Source organism: Nyctereutes procyonoides, unplaced genomic scaffold, assembly GCF_905146905.1.
Source record: "Nyctereutes procyonoides isolate TBG_1078 unplaced genomic scaffold, NYPRO_anot_genome, whole genome shotgun sequence".
Lineage (NCBI taxonomy): Eukaryota > Metazoa > Chordata > Mammalia > Carnivora > Canidae > Nyctereutes > Nyctereutes procyonoides.
The window spans coordinates 33797848-33821750 of NW_026575134.1; the positions used below are offsets into that span (position 1 = coordinate 33797848).

General features: G+C 44.7%; 1 protein-coding gene across 1 annotated transcript in view; it reads right to left on the minus strand.

Moving 5' to 3' along the window:
- Positions 1-23903, minus strand: part of KIAA1549L (KIAA1549 like) — a 256705-nt gene that overhangs the window by 70980 nt on the left and 161822 nt on the right. Inside the window, exons 11-14 of the mRNA XM_055300923.1 lie at positions 23274-23333; positions 16792-16943; positions 11205-11376; positions 1260-1423 (exon numbers count right to left, since the gene is read on the minus strand). Coding sequence (XP_055156898.1) covers positions 1260-1423; positions 11205-11376; positions 16792-16943; positions 23274-23333 — 548 coding nt within the window. The remainder of the gene's footprint in view (positions 1-1259; positions 1424-11204; positions 11377-16791; positions 16944-23273; positions 23334-23903) is intronic.

The following is a 23903-nucleotide window of genomic DNA, read 5'->3' on the forward strand; positions in this document are numbered from 1 at the left end:
GCTGTGATGAGCAAATGTGACAGACACAGAAGACCCGGCAAATTTTAAGGCATTGTGTAAACATCAGGTATTACAGATTATGATATTTCCCTTGGGGAATATGCAGGGAGCTAGGTGACTGGACAAGTAGCCTTCAGAATTTCCTGAGTCCACTCCCCGCCCAGTCATCGGAGGTGTGGAAGCTGTGCAGGGTGGATGGGCTCCCGGCCAGGCTTCAGAGGAGCCACTGAACTGGTGTTTGATGACCTCCGGGCCAAGGCTCTGCAGCTTGCCCATCACGGCAGCCTTTGGAGATAAGCCCCTCCAGCTGATGGAAGAAGGAAAACTTTGAGAGTCTAATGTGCCCCCAAAGAGCCCTGCATTAGGAGCCAAAAGACCTGGTTCTACCATCAGTTCTGTTCCTAACTGTGGGTGATCTTAAGTCGCCTTTCTGTAAAAGGAGGATGTCAGGTTAGATGACCTCTAAGGCCCCTTGCAGGTCTATCTAGCTCCTAATTTTCTGTGCCTCAGTTTCCTCACTTGCAAAATAATGGCCCTTCCTTAAAGCTATTGGTGGGAGGATTGAGTTGCTATATGTAAAGCTATTGGAAGCACTTATGGCAAAATGAGAGCTCTAGATAAGCATTCGGTATTATGTCCTGACTATAAACATAAAGAGTGTTCAACGATGTGAATATACTTAACACCACGGAATTGTACACTTGAAAATGGTTAGGATGATACATTTTATGTTATGTATAATTTACTCTAATTTTTTAAAAAAAGATTTTATTTATTTATTCATGAGAGACACAGAGAAAGAGGCAGAGACACAAGTAGAGGGAGAAGCAGGCTCCCTGCAGGGAGCCCAATGTGGGACTTGATCCCACACCCCAAGATCATGCCCTGAATCAAAGGCAGATGCTTAATCACTGAGCCACGCAGGTGCCCCTAGTTTAATTTTTTAAAAATATTTTTTATTTATTCATGAGAGAGACAGAGAGAGAGAGGCAGAGACACAGGCAGAGGGAGAAGCAGGCTCCATGCAGGGAGCCCGACATGGGACTCAATTCTGGGTCTCCAGGATCACGCCTTGGGCTGAAGGTGCTAAACTGCTGAGTCACCTGGGCTGCCCTTACTCTAATTTTTTAAAGATCAAAATAAATAAGGGGTCTCTTTGAGAATTAGGGATTGGTAGAATGTTTCTGAAGGTGTTTGCAATGGCCTCCAAAGCCAAGAGAGAAAAGGCAAGCAGAGTCTCTCCTCACCACCTCACGTACCTTTGCTCTCTGAGGCAGGTTCATCATGGTGTCTGGCTTGAAGTCGTTCTTGTTCTTCCGGCAGAGCACAGCAGTGATGATGATGATGATGACGGTGACCACAGCAATGGGCGCCAGCACCGCAGCAATGATCCACAGGTTGTTGGGTGGATTCTTTACCACAGCTGTGGGAAAGCAGAGGGACCATGTGACAAGGGGCATTGGGAGGGGGAAAGTAGCCCCCACACCTCTGGTCCCAAGTCATGAGATGGTGAGCAGGGTTTGGGATGAGAAAGGCTCTTGCCTTGGGCAAGTTACTCAAGATCTCTGAGTCTTTGTTTCCTCATCTGTAAAATGGGGCTATCACTTTGTGAGGCATCAGAAAGACGAGAGGTCCATGTGGGGCTTTGTTGTGGTCCCTAGTAGGTACCCAATAAATACTAGCCTTCACTCTTATTAAGAGAAAGAGGAAGATGGATTGGTATCAATTTTCTCCACAGATGATGTCCAGGAATCCAAAGAGAAGAGAGAAGAAATCTAAGGGTCAGAGTTGGACTGGAGGCAGGAGGCAAAGGCCACAGAGAGATGTCTCTAAATACTGCAGCAAAGCCACCTCCGAGTGAGCGACAAATAAACATAGCTGAGTAGATGGATCTACCTCCACCACAGGTTGGTTGGGGCAGGTTGGAAATGCCTTGGTCTAATCATAAGGATCAAGTTGCCCTCAAAGCCAGAGTAAAGAGTAACTAAAGCTACTGTCAGTAGGAAGAGTGTGTTATTAGAAGAAGAGGTGCTTCTTTGGAGGTGGGGTTAGAATTAATTAACCTGTAAAGGGCAACAGGGTGATGGTCATGCTCTGTATCAGGACAGAGGTTAGGGTCACGCAGGTGTATACATCTGTCAAAACTCATCAAATGGTATACTTAAGCTCCACACATCCCACTCTTTGTAAATTTTACCTAAACATCACAAATAAGTACTAGATTCTAGGCAATGGCATGCATGCTGAAGTGTTGAGGGTTGAAGTCTGCTGATGTTACAACTTACTTTGAAATGCCTCAAGAGAATAAAATAAGATGGATTAATGGCTGAATGGAAAGACAGGTAGATAAATATGTGATAAAGAAGAATAAAATGCTAATCGTGGAATCTAGGTGGTGAGAACATGGGTGTTCACCGTATGGTTCTTTCAACTTTTTGAAAGGTGGGTTGTTAGGAAATGTAAGAAAAAGTTCCTTGACATGAGATGGATGAGTCTCCCCCATGACCACTGGTGGGGAGGCTTGGAAGATACTTCTGTCCAATCAAAAAGAGAAATATGTTCTTAGAACTGGAGTAAAGAAAACAGCAACCAAAACAATCAGCAAGAAAAAGAAAGAGCTTTTGGAAGGGAGTGGGTCTACAGGAAATCTAGAGAAGAGAGCCAAAGGGCAGGCAAGAGCTTGTCCATCCCTTAGGAATGTGCCGCCCCAAGTGGCGGGTGTGGGGAATCCAGCTGGGCCAGGTCTATCCTGGCGAACAAGAGGACTGCAACTTGCTGTTTCAGTTTGGTGGTACTGTCCACTAATCCTACCCAAGTTCTCTGCTCTCCCATACCCTAGATGATCTCATAGACCCATGGCTTTAAATACCATCTATGCTGATGATGTTCAGGGATAGAGCTCCAACCAGGACCACTACCCTGAGCTCCAGGTTCCTACATCCAACTGCCAACTCAATCTCTAATTGGATACTGAAGAGATACCTCAAATTTATTATGCCTAGAACCCAACTCTCAGTTTCTCCCCCAAACCCATTCTTGTGATGGTCTCCAACTCAATAAATTTGCAACTCCTTCCTTCCAGTTGCTCTGGTCAATAGCTTTGCCATCAATATTGACCCTACCCTTTTATTCTCACTCAACATTCTACTTTGAATTACTGCAAATGGCCTCCTATCTTTTTTTGAATTACTGCAATGGCCTCCTATCTTTTTTTTTTTTTTTAATGGCCTCCTATCTTGTCCCTTGTACTCTATGGTTTATTTGCAACACAGCAGTGGCATGATCCTTTAGAAACTCAGATTATGATACTCCTTTGCCCAAAACCTTCCAAAGGCTCCCATTCCCCTCAGAGTAAGGATCAGAGTCCTTATAATTTCTCAGAGACCCTAAGTGATCTGCCTTTCCAACCACTCTAGTTACTTCTCTGCCCTTAGAGCCCACTGGACTCCCTTAATTCACTCTGCTCCAGCCTACCAGCCTGCTACTGTTCCTCTAATGTGCTGGACATGCTCCTGTCTCAGGACCTTTGCACCAGCTTATTCGTCCACCTAGAGTGCTCTTCACCCAGACATCCATGGCTCCCTCCTTTTCTTCTTTCAGGGCTCTAAACTAGTATCACTACATCTACTCTTTAAGAGAGAGCAATCCCTGCCCCTGACATTCTCCATCTTCCTCATCTTGGTTTTTCTCTAAAGCAGTGCCTCTCAAACTTGTGTACACCAATCACCTGGAAATCTTGTTCAAATGTATGATTTGGATTCTGTGAATTGGTGCAAGGCTTGAGACTCTGCCTTTCTAACAAGCTCCCAGGTGGCGTTCATGCAGCAGGCACTCAGGCCACACATGGAATGGTAAGGCTCTAAAGCACACATTAGTGTCTGACACGATACATTTGTATTTCCTCATCATCTGTCTCTGCCTCTCCATTAAAATGTACACTCCAAGAGAGCAGGGAGGGGTTTTTTCGGGTTTCTTGTTCACTGCTACACTCCCAGGGCCCAGAACAGGGCCTTGCACATAGTAGGTGTTCAATTAAAAGCTGAATGAATGTATAAAGGAATTACCATTATCCCTATTGCAATTTGGTTCCCCATATAGGTCTCCACATGGCGGAGAGAAATCTCATCTCTTTGGTAGTTCTAGTCTGTATTTTAAGTTAATATACTATCAATCTGATTTGTATATCAGTCTTTCATAAGTCTGCATAGCATAAGTTGGTCCTCCTAATCCTGCTAAACTCTGAGGGCTACTAGACCCACAAAGCTGAGGGCAAGAGTCTGGAATTTTTTAGGAGACCCCATGGTAAGTGACACATGATGAGTCCACTGCTCTTTTTCTTTGACTTCAACCACCCTCTCTGACTTCAAGTGGTCCCGCATCAGCAGAGATCTGCCTCTCACCCAGCAGCACTTGGATGTGGAGTTCTTTAGTATCAAAAAAAAAAAAAACCCTTCTTTTCCAGAGTTTTTCATCAATTGGTGATTAATCACATTATTAACTTCTGAAAACAGCTCATTAGATAATGTGCTTCTGTTGACATCAAACATTTAATTGCTACTGCTTTTAGCAATTTGGTATTTACATGTGAGTTTGATGCCATTAACGTCTTTTAAAGCTTAGGGTTTCCATGAAAAATAACAATATGCCTCTTTTGGCTATGCTATTCTCTCCTGATGAAGAAAAATGTGTAGTGTATCAGAACATGATACCTTAAATACATATTTCACTAGCAAGAGTCATTATTTACATGAGTTCTGCTTTTACTTGGCTTTATGGCTTTGGTGTATATGTTCCTTCTTGGTGCAGAATGTAAAATCCTTTCACCTGGATTTAAAGGGAAAGACAATACATTTATTGTATGTACATTCGTGAATTCATTTAACAGTCAAAGAGATAGTAAAGTTAGGTCAACTGAAATCATTCAAACCCAGTGTATTCACTGGCATAGTGATCTAAAACCACAAGGTCATGTACAGAAGTGAAGAGGCATGAATGGCTATTTAATTTGCAAGACCTTGAATGGAGAAAGGATAAGAAAGGGGGACAACATGTTCTGAGCTTCTGCTGTGTGTGAGGCACTGTGATATGCAGGTGCTATTATTCTTACTCTCAGTTTGCAGATGAGGAGGCAGAGCTCCAGGGAGGTCAGACGTTTTTATGAAAAGTCATCTCTTTGAAATACACAGCTTGTCAGTTCTACATTGAAATGGAGGTGTGTGTGTGTGTGTGTGTGTGTGCATGTGTGTGCAGGGAAGGGTCTAGCCCAGGGCCCAGTCACTGTGAGTGCTTAGTCACTCTCCTGCCCAGACATTTCTGTCCATGGCTCTCATTCCACTTCAGGTGTGGCCCTTGGGGCTCTAGTAATTGTGGTCCTCATCTGCACCCTGACCTCATGGCTGCTACTCTCTTCTATTAGTGACACCCTCATTGGGTCTCAAACCCTCCCACTCTTGGGAACCTTGTCCTTAGGTAGCCTCAGGTGGTAACTCACTGATCTTCTTTTTAACCTCACAAACATTTAAAATTATGACACTTATGTCCTTGATACCTGCTGGCCTTCCTGTTTTTCTCCATGGCCCTTATTGCTTTGAACATTTTATTTACTTATTTTGCTTATTTGATCTGCCCACTCAGGAATGTAAGCTCCGTGAGGGCAGGGGTTTTGTCTGCTTCATTCACTGCTATATCTCCAGTGCCAGGAGAGTGCCAGGCACATAGTAGGTTCTCAAAAATATTTACCAAAAGAATGAATGAACACAAATCCCCTTCGCCACAGGATCAGTCTATCACTTTCTTAAAGTGGCATTTCTTGCAATAACATCTGACGGCCAGGTAAGGCCAAACAATTCCCTCTCTGGTCAGCTTCAGTGTGGGGAGAATCTTCCCTACTCCAGCGGCTGTGGTTCTGTCCAGATCCGGCACATGGAGCAGGTGTAAACCTCCATGCGAAACACGGCCACTTCTGTAGCGGCCACTGCCGCCCATTACTCAGAGGTAACAGAGGTTCAGGGGGCATAGCATGTCCCATCACAGGGCACTACACATTGGCCCTAGTGATTTATTTTTTTTTATTATTATTATTTTTTTTTGGCCCTAGTGATTTAGAAGACACTGGAACACACCGAACATTAACACTCTCCCTTCAGAGAAACAAGGTGTTCGTTCAACACCATGATTCTCCATGGAAGGGCTGATTGATGTTGGGTTCATGTTGCTGGCTGATTTTGAAACTATTCAGAGAAAATGAGATTTAAAACATTTCTGCTCCTCTTCTTCAATGGTCCTAGCTTCCTCTTCATCTGATCCTGAGCATGGAGGAATTTCCCAGGGTCTGTCCTTTAGCTCTACACCATCCCCAGACCCTCGAATTGTCTCCAGGAGTTTATTTCTAACCTGTATCTACAACATTCCCAAACCTGTGGTGTTAACTTTAACCTCTCTCCTGAGATGTAGGCTTGAATTCCCACAACTTTCCTAAACTCAGACCTCCATATCCCAATAGCACCACCAATGTTCCAACAGGACCCCCTCTATGTCCCAATAGCACCCCTGGATGTCTGCAAAAAACACCCCCTCAATATCCTGTCACTGCCCCTCAGTATCTGATCATCATCAGATATTTCATCACCTTGAACTCAACATGGCCAAAACTGAATAAAGATTATTAAAAAAAAAAAAAAAACTGAATAAAGTACCTTCTCCCTTCTAAAAATGCTTCTCCTCTCCAACCCCCTTCCTATTTTCATTACTAGCACGTTAATCTCTGAATTATATGAGTTCTTAAACTTTAAGTCACCTTTCCTTCTTCATTCCCTCTCTCCTCTAGTCCCAACTGTAGACTAGTCCACTTGGATCCATAAGGTATCCATGAGACATTCAGCTACCACTTACCAAGCCTCCAACAGGTGCTCAGGGAGTGTACTAAGCCCTTCATGAGCAATAATTAACTTGCTTCCTCCTCCAAGTAGCTCTAGAAGGTCAGTGTTCTTTATCTTCCCTTTCTACAGGTGCAGAAAATGCAGGTCAGGGAAGGTCATTTTTTGTCCCAGAGTTCCAGAGCTAGAGAGTGGAGGAGCAGGGGCATGAATCCAGGACGATTATGTTGCAGAGACTCAACTGCTCTGCTGTGGTGTCTTCCAGTCATGTGCCTTACGCAGGGCCTGGCAGAGGCAGATAGCTAAAGTCAGCCCTTTGCCCTCACAGAACAGAGCCAGGCAGTAGCTGGGCTGGATATTCAAAGATGAATGAGATGTGGCACGTACTTTTGGAGAGCTCACAAGGGACAGGGAGCAAAAACAACTTGTTTGCCACCTGTGGTAAGGGCCGTGGAATCATCTGGAACTAAGGGAAACGGTCAGGGGTGGCTTCAGAGAACCAGGGAATGTGAAGAATGGATCCCCCTGTGTGGCTGAAGCACCAGGTAGGAAGGAGAGAAAAACAGGCTGTATGGGTGGAACAGGCAATATGGGACTAGGCTGTGAAGGGACCTGAGCCTTTTGTTGTGAAGGGCTTGGAAGGTCCGCTCTAAGAAGTTCGGCTTTTATTCTGTGAACAATGAAGAGCCACCAAATATTCTGTGAATGGAGTAGATATGAGATCAGAATCGTGTATTCTGATGACTCTAATTACAGTGTGGACAGTATGTTAATGGCAGAGTGATGGAGGTTGAGTCATTTGGGAAGGACTCGCAAAGTCCAAGAAGAGACGACAATGAAATGGAGAAAGGGAAACACATCATTTGTGAGTTATCACAGGAGGAGGTCCAGGTGGCTGTGAAGGCAACAAAGAAATGCCATTGAGGGACAGCAGCTCTGCAGGCAGGTGATCCCCAGACTCTCATTTCCAGAAAGCTCTATGTATTTCCTAATCTGACATGATTGGTCTCTACTGCCCATGCTCTCCAACTTTCCACGGTTCCCCATCAACCACCATAGGCAAAGTCCCCTTGCCTCAAACTCTCCTCCTGATGCTCCATTCACTTCTTGTTCTAAATATAACCAGCTCCCCTCCTGCCCCTTTCCCAAGTACCACAAGGCCTGGAAGTGAAGAGGTCATGGGACTGACTGACCCATCAGCATCAAGGATGGACTGGGGACAGGAGAAGCGATGGAGAGAAAGAGACAATGAGCTGGGTTTAAATCTCCAGTGAGTTATGGAGGACCTCTGGGGGTCTAGAGGTGACTACAGTGAGGGGGAGGCAGCTTCAGAGGATCTGGGATCTGAAATAATAGATGAACTGGCATGGACATAGCAGTGGAGCCTGTAGAGGAGGGAAGCCCTGCCAATCTTACAGCATTTCTCTGATCAGTCTGCAGATCCTCAGTGTGTACTGTCCCACCCTTGCCCAAGCTCCCCACACACAACCTCAGCTTCAGCTGCCAACCTCACCTCCTTCTGTCCCAAGAGAGTAGAAATAATCACAGGAAATGTCCTTGGGCTTCCATTACCAAATGGACTGCCTAACTGGCACCCACGGCCCTGGATTTTGCTTTCGCTCCCAGTGCAAAGGATGAACTGTCGCTGCTCCTCACTGAATCTGACCCCTCCACTTGTGCCACTGCCTTGTCCACTTAAGGACTTCGCTCCAAGACAGTTCTTGTCTCTCTTCTGCACTGTTTCTCCCTATTACAGTAACACATCAATATTCAACCATCCTCCAAGATCTCCCTGTGCCTCTCCAGTAAGGGCACCATTAATCTTCTCCTCTTTGTTGTCACTACTTCCCCACCCCGTCCTCCTCAATCCACTCTAGCCAAACATCTCCACCACCTCTGCCTGGAAACCACTCCTGCCAAGGTCACCAATCATCTCCATTTTGTCAAATCCAGTTAACCTCTGTCCTTATAGTAAGTACACTGCCTCTCAAGAATAGAAGTTGACACAGGGCACCTGGGTGGCTCAGTGGTTGAGCATCTGCCTTTGCCTCAGGTTGTGATCTCTGGGTTCTAGGATCGAGTCCTGCATCAGGCTCCCTACAGGGAGCCTGCTTCTCCCTCTGCCTATGACTTTGCCTCTCTTGCATGCGTGAATAAAAAAATAAAATCTTAAAAAAAAATACAAGTTGACATAGTAGCTCACTTCCTTACAGGACATTCCTTTCTTTGCTAATTTCTAAGTCCTACTCTCTCCTGGGCTTCCTCCCATCTCCCTGGCTGCTCCTTCTCAGTGTCTTTTGTAGGCTCTAACTCTTCCCTCCTGTGGATTGCCAAGCTATGCTCATGGCTAACCTGTGAGGATGTCTGCTAGACATCTCAACCCTATCATGTCCAAACCAAACTCTCAATTCCATCCTCCCACTCTTGCTCCAGCTCCAAAAAAAAAAAAAAAAAACAAAACTCTCTCCCGCCTCTCAACAAATTATGCCACAAGCAGTACTGAAGCAAACACCTAGGAGTCGAGCTTATTCCTCTGACCCTCACCTCCTCTGGCCACACACAGAACCCATTATCTTGCCCCATTGGCTCTGTCCCCAAAAAGGTCTCAAATCCATCCATTTCTCTCTAACACCTTCACCTTTCACCTGGACACCTGCCACGGTTTTCAGTCCTGCCCTCTGCAATTCATTCTCTACTAGGAGGGAGAAAGAGCTGAGAATGGAACCCTGGGGAACTCACATAAAGAAGATGCAGCAAAACCAATGAAGCCAGTAGTTGACCTGACCAGACATGGGGATGGAGCCTACAGGGAGGGAAGGAGAGAGGCACAAAAGAAGAAACTCTGGGTTAGAAACGTCATTTCGGAGCTGAGATTGCACAGGGTAGCCATCACTGGTAGGCAAAGATGCATCTGTGAGGACATGCAAGCCAAGAAGTGAATCTGCATCAACATGGAAGCCACACTTGCCCTGGAGGAAGGCAAGAGATGAGTAGAAGATGAAAACCATGAGCCAAATGTCAGGTTTTTTAAGGAATAGCACACCAGCTAGGAAGTCAATGGGAGATGATGACCTTCCATGCCTGGATGCTCAGCAGGCTGCCAAATCTAAAATGTCTACCACATAGTCTCTCACCTTCATCACCACCCCCACCTCATTTTCTTTATAGACCTCATCTGGGTCCCCAGCACCTAAGCCACCACAGAGCCTCCTCACTAGTCCTGCTCCTCTCATCCTGGACACCACTGACAGGTTAATGTCCCTAAATACGGGGTAGTTCTAATGACACCATGCCCCTGCACCAAAGTCCTCAACAGCTCCCCACAGCCTATCGTATCATGCACAGTGTCCTTCTCCCGTCACCCAAGGCCTCAGTCTCCAAAGCAATATATCTTTCTGAGCTCATCGACTCTTCCTCACGTTTCTGCTGTCCAGGCGACTCGGACTCCTTGTTTTTCAAGCCTGCCTGCCACTTCTCACCTCCCTACCTCTGCTCCTGTGGCTCCCTCTTTCTGGAATACACACCCTTCCTCCTCTCCTGCTGAAATCTAAGCATGCAACACAGTTGAAAACACATGTTTGAGGTCAGATAGACCCAGATTCATATCTTGGTGACCTAAGTACCGGTTCTCTGATGGTGAGCAAGTTTGTTAACTTTCCTGAGCCTACATTTCCTCGCCTGGAATCTGCAGGTGGAGAAAGGTACCTTAGTGAGAGGCAAAGGTGAGGAAATCTCTGTAAGGCAACAAGCATCATACCTGCCACAGAGGAGGCAACTATTGTTTTTCATACTCCTTCTCTGTTCATTTTTTCTGGGTGACACTTCAGAGCAGACTGTCCCTCCACTGAGTCCTGGATCACTTGGCCTCCTCCCTGCACTTTCCTGCATTCCGCTCCTTTGTATTTGCATTATTAATGTCTCTTCTTCTTAAAGGCAGTGACCACGTCTTGCCCATTTCTGTATGTCCACCAACACTGAGCACAGTTCATGCAGCACTCCATAAAGTTTAGTGAATTAAATTATCTTTAATTCCCCAGCAGACAATATCATCTCACCCATGGTGATTTTTCCAGCTGTTCACTGGACTAATAAGGAGAAAGAGTGCATAGGTCTTGGGGGGCAAAGCAACATCATTATCATCATCCTAATATCCAAAACATATCCCTTACCCAAAGCCTACAGCTTCAAACAACACAGGAAATAGCTGACTGATTTAAGAACCTTTATGTTTCGCTCTGGGTCCATTAATGTGAGTTTGGGGAATCACTTAAATTTGCAGGGAACATTAAAGGGCGTTAAAAATAATGAATGCAAAGACTATCCCCTTACGGTCAGCTTGCAGAAGGACCACATGATGCAGAGTCAAGGCCATCCTCTGGGAGTCAATGGTGCTCAGGATCTTGGCAGCTGCAGTCCCCAGCAAAGGCTTCCCATTGTACAGGGTATAGTAAGTCAGCTCCGCTGGGTCCTTGGGTCCCGGCACCCGCTGCATCTTTACCATCTTTCAGAAAAAGAGAGGCCATGTTTACAGGGCAGCTTGCACCATGCAATCATCTTGGCAATCAGCAGGCTCTTTCTCCTTTGCTGAAGACTTCCATGGCTAAGTGGACCCACAACATTTATTTAATTTAATTTAGTTTAGTCTAGTTTTGTTTCATCTCATTTTATTTTATTTTATTTTATTTCATTTCATTTCTTTTCTTTTTTTGGGGGGGGGGAGCATGAAAGAAGAGTCCCAATATTTATTATCAAACATATATATATATATATATATATATATATATATATATATATGTTTATACATGGATAGTTTTCTCCCTTGGAAGTATTAAAAAATTGATCAACCCTCAATCTATAAAAAATACCTACTCTACATGATAGAAAAATCTCTCCAAGTTTACACTGATCTATACTCAAGCCAAAATATACAATATGAGCAATGTCTTAAGTCTCAGTGTAGAGGGGACAAGGTATATTTTAGATATCAACCTTCGTGTACCTCCCTAATGCCAGCATCATGAGAAGCCCTGCTATTGCTGGAGGGGGAGACAAGGAGGAGAAAAAGATTGAAAATATGAACATCTGGAAAGAACAGCTTGAGACTGGAGAAGAAAACGCTGAAATGGTGATGTCTTCCAGCCTCCAGAGAACTCTGGCCTCATTTGGAAATAGGCCTGCACATTAATTCAGGGCATGTTAGGTTATTCTCAAACAAGATGTCTAATTTCAAACTCCTGCTATTGCCAGAGAAGGGGAAAAAAATGAACTTATATGTCTGCAATTCAAAAGATCTCTGATAAAAGCAGTACTTGGGAGACTCAAAGTTCTTTTTCTAAAATAACCTTTGTTGCTTTTTCTCCCTGTACCAGTTATATACATAGTCACTACAGAGAATTTGAAAACAGAAAAGAAAAGCATCAACAAATGAAATAGAATAAAAACAATTTGTAATCTCTCCACCGCAAGCAAATTACTATTATTTTGGAGCATTTGCTTCCATTCTTTGCTTTTTTCCACACAAACCTTTTATTTATTATTCCACAAAATTATTTATAATATTCTTTATATGAAAATCACACATTGCTATTTTTACTTGCATTCTTAAAGGACTATAAATGTAACAAAAGCATAAATGTTCATTTCAACACAGCATTCCAATGCACACCTCATAAACTTATTTAGCAAATCACTTTTTGTCAAACACTTCAATTGTTACTCATTTTTTAGTATTGTAGTTAATTGATCATCATTATAAATACATAAAACATAAATTTTTATATCTACATAATGTTCTACTACCGGCATGCCTCATAAACTCAACACTTCATTTTTGAACGGTTAGTTTGTTATCAAGTTTCAACTATAATTAACAACTGATAAACATTATAGTATAGTATTTTCTAAAGTGTGTATAACAGATTGCAAGCTTCATAGGACATTAAAAGATACTACAGAAATGTTTACAGCAATATTGGTCACAACAGCAAAAAACCCTGGAAATTCAAAAGTCACTAATAACAGTAGAATGGATTAGTACATTACGGTACTACACAACGAAGTAGTATAGGGTAGTATAAATAAACTACTGGTATTTGTATCAATGTGGGTGAATACAAAATCCTGATAATGAAAAAAAAATCCTGATAATGAGCAAAAGAAAAAAAATCACAGAATATAAACCGTTCAGGGAGACACACATGGATGGTAAAATCTACACAGAAAATACAGGCATGGCTTAAAACAAAATTCAGAAGCAAACTCAACCTGGATAGGAAGGAAGGGAGTGTGTATAGAACTAGAGAAGACACATAAAAGCCTTTAGGGATAAGGTAAGGGGAATGTTCTTATGCTTTGGGCTGTGGCTTCCTTTTATTACTGTTCTCTGAGATCTGCATGACTTTATACTCCTGTGTATGTATGCTCTACATAATTTAAAACAGTTATTACTACAACCCAATAAAAAATGGGTTTAAAGAAATCTGGCCAGACACATCACAAAGGAAGGTATCTGAATAGTCAACAAGCATATACAAAATGCTCAATGGGGAAATGAAAGGCAAAACCATAAGACACTGCTATCACCCAGCAGAGTGACTGAAATAAGGGCCAACAATACAAAGTGCTGGTGAACATGAGGAATAGCTGGAAGTCTACATCTGGTTGGTGGGAGTGGAAAATGGCAAACTTTGGGAAAAGGTCTAGCAGTTTCTCACAGAGCTAACATACACCAACCCTATGAACCAGCAATTCCACTCCTACACACTCAAGAGAAATGAAAATATACGGCCGTAGAAAGACCTGTAGAAGAATGTGCATAGCAGCTTTGTTTATGATAGTTGAAAAATGGAAAAAGTCTGGTGATCTCTCAATAGAAAAATGGGTAAACTGTAGTATATTCATACAAGGGGATATTACTCAGCAATACAAAGGAATACACTCCCAAATAACACATGATGAACCTAAGAAACACTACATTGAGCCAAAAAAGCTTTATACAAAAGAGAATATATTTATGTATATGAAGTTCTAGAACAGTGCAAATGGATTCGTGGCATGGAAATGAATATGTTACCGAATATAAAATAGTAAGTACACCGTTAACTGTAGCACCTAGATGGTGAGGTTATTGGTGTTCACTACATAATTTTTGTGTGAGTTTAAAAGTGTTCATAACAAAATGTTGGAGAAACAGGTATTACTAAAAATAAGGCTCTTACTGGCAATATACGACCTTGTAGCTGGACAAAATTAAGGAATTTCTTTACTGCAGGTCTTTTTAAGAGTCTTCAGTATGCCAAAAGGCCTTGGGGATCTTCAGGTAGGGGCTACAGAATGAAGCCTTGCCCAAATGGATATGGCCATGGACCCCCTTTGCCCCAGGGCACCTTGTGGGATCATTTCTGGACACTCTCTGAGAAACTCTGCTCCACTGTCTTGTCTTTGTGTTCACCTCTATCTCCTCAAAGTGAATTTCCAGGAGTAAGATTGTGACCATCTAGGAGGTTCTTGTCTAAATTGCTCATTGGCCATCTGCAGAGGTCATACCATGTTTGAAAGTGCCCATTTCATCACATCCTTGCCAACACTGGATGATGCCATTATACATCTTTGGTAGGTGAAAATGATAATTTGTGGTAGTTAAAATTTGCATCACTTTTGTGGCAAATGGAGCTAAACATTTAAAAATGTTGACTGGTCATATGGATTTCTTCTTCAGACTCAATTTTTCAGATATAGTCACTAGAGAAATATCTTTGAATTCTAGAATATACATTTCCATATTCATGAAAGTGGCTCATCTTTTAAAATTATCTAAGCCCAGAAGAAAGGCCACTGGGTAGAAGCATGATATAAATTCCGCAGAGTGAATTTTATTTGGGAAATTTGGGCATGTCATTCCAGTCCCTCCCGGGACAGGAGGTAAGGCTAGTGTTAGTATAACCAGGTTGAAGGTAAATGGGCATTCAGATATTTAATAACTTCACTCAATTTCAATTCATAGCGAATTCTTGTTACCAAGATTTCTCCAAGGACGATGTTAGAAGACGATCTACAGCCTCTATAAACTAATGATTTGCAGAAATAAATCCTTACTTACTCCACTCAGACTTTCCAGGTAGCTATGGGGCCAAGTACATTAGAGAACTCAAAAGAAATGAGGGAAGACCATCTCGCTGGGCTCTTTTAGACGTGTAGAATGTGTTAGATTTCTTCGGTTTACAAGAAATGTACAATAACATCAGGATTATAGGGTTGTTCTTTTTCTTCAGCTGAGGCAAATCCCATTTTACTATCTGAGTCTCAACAGCTTCCTTTCTGATAGTTGGAGAAGTGGATTTTAGGGCTCACATAGACCCCAGTGAGGTAAATCATAAACCTGGCACAAGAAATTAACTATGGCTTTACCTGGTCACAGGTTGTCACCAACCATAAAGACTTAGAATGAAAGCAAACATCTACTAAGGGCCAGACTGGGACATGGGGCCAGATTCACCAACTGTGAATGGAGGATCTCAAGTACTCCCTCAAGGGCAGGATGCTTGACTGAGGCAGGGAAGTGTGTTCCAGAAAATGGGTTGTGTGTACTTTCAAAATTGCCTGGGGACACAATCTGCAGACAGCTTGGAGTAATGCCTATAATTTCCTTTAAAATGCTTCCTCTTAGACACTGTGATATCAAGCCTGTGTGTCTGGGTTAAGTTACACCCTAGATGTGGCAATTGCCAAACGGACAGTTTACACCGCAGGGGCAGTGTGCTAGATTCCAATTAGGAAGCCCGCACTCAGGAGGCAGCTACCAGGAGGGCTTCTGTACTTTGACATCTTGCTCAATAGAGCTTTGTTAATTAGCATAACAAATATTACCTACGGGGGTTCTCAGTTTTGGTGAAATGAGTGGTATTCAGGATATGTGGATTGGCTGGAATATGCTAGAGATGCCCCCACTCTTGCTTGAATTGAGTAAAGAATCTAAAGCAGCTTGGAGCCTCTACCTTGAGGATGGCCATTGTGTCTGCCAGGATCCCTTTGAAGCAGACTCCGAGTTGAGTTGCGTGCTTGGAGATTATTCGGGAGGTACCAGGGACAGACAGGAGAGGAGACAGGGGGTGGAACGGACTAGCGAGAGGCATGTTACTAATCTAGTTAGCACAGTGGGTAGCTAAAGCTTAATTCTATGGGAAAGCTCTAGCAATTACTGAAAGCACATGTCTCAGAACTCCCAAAGCCATGAAGCAAGAGCGCTGTGGTGTGCACACCCCTACCACTCACTAATTCCCAGGCACTTCCAGCCAGCCCTGGCAGGGACAGAGTGGATTCTGGCATCCCAAGAGCAGCCCTTCAAGAAAGAAAGGTTCAGCAGTGGCTGTTGGAAGCCCACTGGCATTTGACAGAAAGGGGAAGGGGCTCTGGGCAGGGCACCAGTAATGTCTGCTACAGCTCCCCCGCCGAAATCCCTGGGTGGTCACCTGCCCATTACGCACATGCAGGGCCCTGTTTTGTTGAAGCTGACTAATTAAGGATAACAGCGTCCTGCACCTGGGAACCTGATTGGTGTGCCTGCCATCCACAGTAGCGGTGGCAAGAGGCCCAAAGGCCCTAAGCTCTGGGACTTCATCCAGTCTCCAGAACAGGTTGGGGAGTAGTCAGTCTGTGCGTGCTTACTAATAACTTCTGTTTAGTAAGCATGTGCACGTGTACAGAATCTGTTCTGAAACTTTGGAGTCTAGTAGCAAGATAGTCAGGAGAGTAGCTCACTGTCACCCTCCTCCATGATTTTGATGGTCGTGACCACGAACCCCCCAAACCTAAGAGGAGTGTTGATTAAATGCTCCTCTGCACACGGCATGGCTTACTGTAGTCTCAGGACGCTCCCGTACATTTGTCAGAAGACCCCAGTGACTTGCCACACACGCACCTGCACGGTGTAGCTCCCCAGGGTGGTGGCCCGTTTAAACCGCCGGCCTTGCTGCTGAGACATCATGAACAGCTGTGCCAGGCGCTGCTCCATGACCCGGGCGAAGCTCTGATTGTGCAGGCCCACCAGCGAGTTGTCCACGCCCTGTAGCACTGTGGATGCAGAAGGCAAAGGGGCTGCTCAGAGGACAGATTCCCCGCAGACTCAGAAACCACAACCACCACCGGCCCTGCACCAGCCATGGAGGGCCCTGGGCCTACCTCATACTAGGACTTGGCCATCCTTGCCTCATTTTACCCTGACCATAGCCCCAGGAGTAGGGAATCACTGTCCTCATGTTATAGATGCTGAAAGGTTATGTGACTCGCCTAAGGTTATGCAGCTAATAACCAGCAAAGTTGGGGTTTAAACCCGTGTTTATGTAACTCTAAAGCCTGGGCTCTCTCCTCCACAAGCTGTGACATGCCTGATGCTGTTGTATTTAATCCAAACCTTATTAAGATGTTATGTGTTGTTAGAGAGCATGTGGGAATACAGCACAGCCGTAGGTACAACTACACGGATCTTTCACTGGTTCCTGCTCAGAAGCCCCGGCTCAGGGCTACCCTTACTGCATTTTCACTTCTCAGCAGCTTTGCTAAGGAATCTGAGCTCCATCCTGCAACTCAGCTCCTCACATCTAGACAAGCCACCCTGCCCAGTGTCCTCATTTTTCCCTCCTCCATGGGGTCCTTTCGGGACCCACCCCTAAAGTGGCCCAGAGCCTCTCAGGTACGCTCCCATTCAAGAGCAGGACAGTGTAATAGAAAGAGTGGGCTGGCACTTGCCAGTCGTGAGACTTCAGGCAAACCACTGGCCCTTCCTGAGTCCAAATCCTTCTCTATAGAAAGAGAATAAGAAAGTCTACATCACAGCAAATCTATTCCTTGTGGGCTATAAGGTTGAAATGAGACCAGATGTATCAAGCAGCTTAGCACTAATGCCGGGTGCGTAGGAGATAAATGAAACTCCTCTTTCCAGCCCTCCTCCACTGCTGTGTCTCATCTATATCCAGGGCTATCTGGGTAGGTAAGGCATTCATGATGGAAGAGTAGGCAATGGCTAGTGCATGCACGGAGGAGGACCGCAACGAACACACCAGGGCCATGCCAGGACTGGAAAGATCACTTACTATGGGAGTCATGTCCTTTTGCCATCTACCCCCAAAGCCCAGTCCTTCTTCCAAGTCCCTTGGGAAACAAATGTCACCCCAAATACACAAACACAGCCTCCAAACACAGTCTGTCCTGAGATCAAAAATGCTAAAAAAAATTCTCATCTTTTTAAAGAGACAAAAACTTAATGGCTGGGTGTGCAATCCAAGATTTTTCATTTAACGGAATTTGTTCTACCACAGTCCAGCCAAGGGCCACTAATACCACCCATCTAGGGGGATATGAAAATAGCCCGAACGTAAAGAACATGTTGCTGTTATGAGCTCATTCTGTACAGGGCCAGAATAAGCTACTGATGGCAGCGATACAGAGCATGATGGTGAAACCGATCAAGAGAAAAATAAAAACCCACAGTTGAGTCTCAGAAATGACTTCTTTGAAGCCACAAATGCCAAATAATCCCCATGGAGGGCAAAAAGCAGCTCTCTTTCTAGGGCCCTTGGGAGGGACTCCCAGATCATCTGTCAAGCAGAATTCCTGCAAACAAAGATAAGACACTTCTGCACTCTTCTCTCCGTGGCAGGTCCCAGAGGGGCCCCTCAAAATCCCCCATGATGCAGCTGTCAGGCTGAGGAAGGGTCAGCCTACCTCTTGGCCCCAGAGAGGAGAGCTGCGTTCTCTCTGCTTCAAAGATGTGCCTCTAGTAAAATTAGAGAATCACTGCTGAAGGATTACTTTTTTTTTTTCCTTTTTAAAACCAGCTCCACACCCAGCGTGGAGCCTAATGCAGGGCTTGAACTCCCAGCCCTGAGATCAAGACCTGAGCTGAGATCAAGAGTTGGATGCTTAGCCAGCTCAGCTACCCAGGTGCCCCTGAAAGATTACTTCTAAGTTGGCTTCTCCTGTCTACCAGAGATACAGGAGTCGAGGGCATCATCATGGGTTACTCTACGCAAATCCCAGGGATGATTCTGGGGCAGACATCAAAGAAAGGGAAAGTCAAAGCTCCCAGGTGATGAAAAAGTTCCAGAAATAGGTAGTTGTGATGGCCACACAACACTGTGAATGTACTTAACACGACTGAATTGCACAGTTAAACATGGTTAAAACAGTCAATTGCATGTTATGTGTATTTCATCCCAAGTTTTTAAATTGAGGGAAAACAAAAACCAAACCAAACCACAGCCTTCCGGGAAGTGTAAGAAGCTGCGGGAACATCCCACAGGGTTATATGGAACCTCCAACTGGGCAGTGTCCACATGGCTCACTGCTCTGTTTGCCAAGAGCAGGTGTCCCACTGGGAGGCAGCTCCAGAAGGTCTGGGGGTTGGAGCCAGGGGTCTGGGTTATCATAATCTACTCCTGATGGTGTTGTAGAGAACAGATACTTTATTTTTTTTAAAAAAAAGGCTTGAGCATAGTGCTACAAGGCCCTTTGGAGGATGCCCATAAATGCTAGCTGCTGCTGTTGATCAAATGTGCTTCTTTGTTAGACACATTTTTCCCAGAGGAAGAAATAACTGTGTTCCAGGAATTGTGGCTCCCTTCCTTTCCCCTGAGAAGCGTAGCAGGCCGCAGGCTCTCAGCCCTCTCTGCCCACCTAGAAGGGACTAGAAAGGGGCATGCATCTCCCTAAGCGACCCTGAAGCAGTAGGGGAGCTTGGACCCTGGCCTAAGTGCCTAGGAAGACAGCAGTCCTTTGGCCCATCAGCCAGGGCCCTGGCCATCCACCCTTTGCCACCACTGACTCAGCTAACAGGAGGCGGGCAGTCCCCAGCTGCATCCATAGGAGCTCTCCAGAAGATTCGGTGGCTGTTACATCACTGGTCTCTCACTCCTTCTTTATTTACAATTGCCCTGAGCAATAAAATTCCAACAGCCGGTTTGGCCTGGTTCAGCTTCTTATGCAGAAGCTGAATTGTTTTATGTGTCATTGAATCCCATACACGCAGAGCCAAAAGAACCAGAATGCTTATCTCCTATCTTGTCCTCATTCCACAGGTGACAGCACGACCTCCAGAGGGCCTGAGTGACTTGCCCAAGGACACACTAGGCTAGCAGCAGCGGGGCTGAGACCAGAAGAAATCCTGAGACTGCTGGATCTGGGATATTTTCACCCTGGTGGTGCAGTAAAGACAAGTGGAAAAACCCAAGGTGGGGGCAGCCCGGGTGGCTCAGCGGTTTAGAGCCGCCTTCAGCCCAGGGCCTGATCCTGGAGACCTGGGATCGAGTCCCACATCGGGCTCTCTGCATGGAGCCTGCTTCTCCCTCTGCCTATGTCTCTGCCTCTCTGTGTCTCATGAATAAATAAATAAAAATCTTTAAAAAAACACACACAAAAACCTAAGGTGGGCTGTGATCTGTCTGAGGCAGCAATATTAAGTCTGAGTGTCTCTATCCTGCCTTGTATACCCAACCCTCACCACAGGATCTGTGGCCAGCAGAGGGGGCTGCAGGAATCACCCTAACGAAGCCACAGTATTTCCACCAATGAGGGATCCAGGCTCAGGGAGGAGGGGAGAAGTATTTTAAAAGATTTTATTTATTTATTTATCTTAAAGAGAGTATGAGCAGGGGAAGGGGGGGGGGCGAGAACCCCAAACAGACTTCGTGCTGAGAGAGAGCAAGACACAGGGCTCAATCTTAGGACCCTGAGATCACGACCTGAGCCAAAACCAAGAGTTGGGTGCTTACCCGACTGAGCCACCCAGACACCTCAAAACATAGTTAATATAAGTTTAGTGGGAAAGCAGGTATAAATATGTCACGGTTTCATAATATCAACTACAGAAAGGAAAAGTTACCCCCCATCCTTTGAGCTGTTGGCAAGGAGCAGACGACAGAGTGCCCGTGATGGGTATCTGGGAGAGAAGGGCAGAGTGGTGTCAAGGACCTGTGCCTCTGAGCCGGATGAACAAAGCTATTTTCATTTCGCTTTCCAATCTCCTACCCCTTCTGTGAATTATGGTCAAAAGCCGGTGGTGGCTGTACATGAGTGGAGAGAGTGGGACCTGAGCCAAAGGGAAGGAAGGAGGGTCACACTGACATTGGTTCTCGCCCCTCCCACTGGCACTACCTGAGTAACTAGCCCCAAACACACTGACAGGGGCCCTTGTTTATTCTGATGACCAGCAGCTGGAAGAGCAACAACATAAGCAAATGAGTTACACAGGCAGGGGTGGGTAGGGGTAGGTGGGGGTGGGTGGGGGCGGGCAAGGGCTGGAGTCCCAGCATGATTTTCTGAAGGTTATGCTACTAAAACAAGAAGCAGGGCAAGATCCAGGTACTCGGGAAAGGATGAGACAGGAGGTTGTCGAGACAGCCCGTGTTTAAGGGCAGATGCGTTACCATTTAATGTAAACCTTACGTTAATAGAAGGAGAGACATCTGCAACTTCAAAAGCAGCATTCCTGGTGGTGGAGACATGATTCTGGAAGTGTTACATAACCTGCTGGTTCAAAAATGCATTGCTGAGCGCCTGGGTGGCTCAGCTGATTAAGTGTCTGCCTTCAGATCGGGTCATGATCTCGGGGTCCTGGGATCAAGTCGCACATCCCACCCCTGCTCAGCAGTTTGGGGGGGGGCCTGCTTCTCCCACCCCTCTGTCCCTACCTCCTCCTTGTGTGTGCTCTCTCTCTCTCAAATAAATGTATAAAATCTTTTTTTTTTTTTAAAAAAAAAGCATTGCTGGGTTAGTATCATTTCCCTCTTGGGCATAAACTCTGATTTTTTTTTCTTTCCTTCTTTTTTTAGAGAGAGAGAGCATAAGTGGGAGCAGAGGAAGTAGGAGAGAGACCCTCAAACAGGATCCATACCCAGCATGGAGCCTGACATGGGGCTCGATCTCACAACCCTGAGATCATGATCTGAGCCAAAACCAAGAGTCAGATGCTTAACTGACTGAGCCACTGAGGCCCCCTGTTTTTTCTTTTAAAACGCATTTCTTTAGTTTGTCTTTCTAGCAGGTAAAAATCATCTCTGCATATCCATGGCTCGGTGGGGGAGAAAAAAATGCGATTTTCTGCAATTTCAGAGAGGTCTTGAGCAAGCCTCATTGAGCAGGAGTGTGTGCTCCTTTGTTAGGATTCCAGGCAGCAGCCCCGCTACTGTTTGTTTGGGACAGCATGTGAGGGAGGGGATGGGGCAGGGAAGAAAAGAGGGAGGTTTCAGACAGGCTTGCCCAGGCACATCTTCCATGACTTGTAGGATCCTCCTCTCTCTTTGCTTTGGGCTGACTTATATCTTCCCAAAATTCCTATGTTCAAGTCCTAACCCCCCCATACCTCAGAATGGGACTGTATTTGGAGATGAGGCCCTAAAAGAGGTAGTTAGGGTAAAATCAGATCACATGGGGGCCCTAGTCCAATATGATGGGTGTCCTTATAAGAGGAGGAGTTTAGGACACAGACATATAGAGAAAAGACGTAAAGGAAAGATAGCTATCTACAAGCCAATGAGAGAGGTTTCAGAAGAAACCAACCCTGCTGACACTTGGATGTCAGCCTTCCCAGCCTCTAGAAATATGGGAAAATAAATTCCTACTGCCGAAGCCTCCAAAGTCTGTGGTGTTTGTTATGGCAGCCCCACCACGCTCATCCCTTCCACTCCCCCTCCACCCTTCCATGTTCAGCTGGGCTGGTCACTTCTTCCATCAACATCTGTCTTCTCTCTTTGCTCCCAACCCTTGCTTCTCTAAGATTTTCAGAGCCACTTTCTGGCTTTGGAAAAACACAAACAAGAACTTTTTTGCTGTTTCATAAAGCTCAGCTGGGAAATGTCAAGGAAAAAAAAAAAGAGAATGTCACCGAACCACCCTTCTACTTCCATCTGCCCTCACTGTCAGGACACGCCTGGGCTCCACCAGGATTAGTGTAGGTGTGGGGTGTGTGCCAGGGGAGAGAGAAAAGTGCATGCCCAGCATTCCTCTGCCTTTCACTGGGGTTTTGTAGGGCAGTGCAGAAAAGCCTACCATCGTTAAATAAATCACCAATCCCATGGACATACCCTAGATATCCACAGGTCGCCGCCACACCTTCAGATTGATCTACTTTTTGCAAAGAGGAGGCCATGGACTTTACAGGTGGCTGTTTTGAATGGTTATCTAAGATTCACCTTCAGTGGTATCTTTTCTTAGCTGACTTTACCCACTTCTGGTCCTATGGAATTAAGGACAGGACCAAAGGAAAGATGCTGATCCTATCACTGAATGGCATGCAGTTTTAATTATTATAACAATTATTAATTTTTAGTTTTGGGGTTTCTTTTGACATGCTGTTTGAAAAAAAAAAACACAAACTGATAGGGGGAAAGAGGGAGTGAAAGAGATTACCTGTAATTACCCAATAGTCTCTGGTTGTTTCTGATATATCAAGGTTGGGATATTCCAGCGCTAAAACAAATAAGAAACACACCAAGTTACTTTCACAGGTTTTATATGTAAATATTATTAAGGAAAATGGACATAGGTGACAAAATATCAAACAGCTAAATTCAGCTTTATCATTCCTGGGAGCTCCAGGGCATACAGGCTAAAACTATCTTGCTGTTCCAACAAATAAAATACTCAGTAAAGGGCTAACTTTCAGATGAAGAATTTTCTAGGGTTTGTGCATTTCTGCTCTTTCTATTTATTTTTTCCATTAACATTTTCATTATCAAGACTCACAGCTAGAACATGTCTTAACTTTAGCTTCCTTTGTGAAAACTACCCAACCATCACTAACAGTTTTAGGAATGATCATCTTTTGAATGGATTTTTCCAATGTCAAGGACTAAGTTTATTATTAGCTAAATGTTTGTGACAAACAGTCCCATTTTTTTGCAGGTTAGACTTCATTCATGTAAAGGGTGTAGTGCAGTGCCTGGCACATAGTAAGTGCTCAATAAATCTCAGTTGTTATTATCAAAATATCAAGAGGAAAGAAAATAACTTCTTTGCATGCTGCCATTTGACATAATG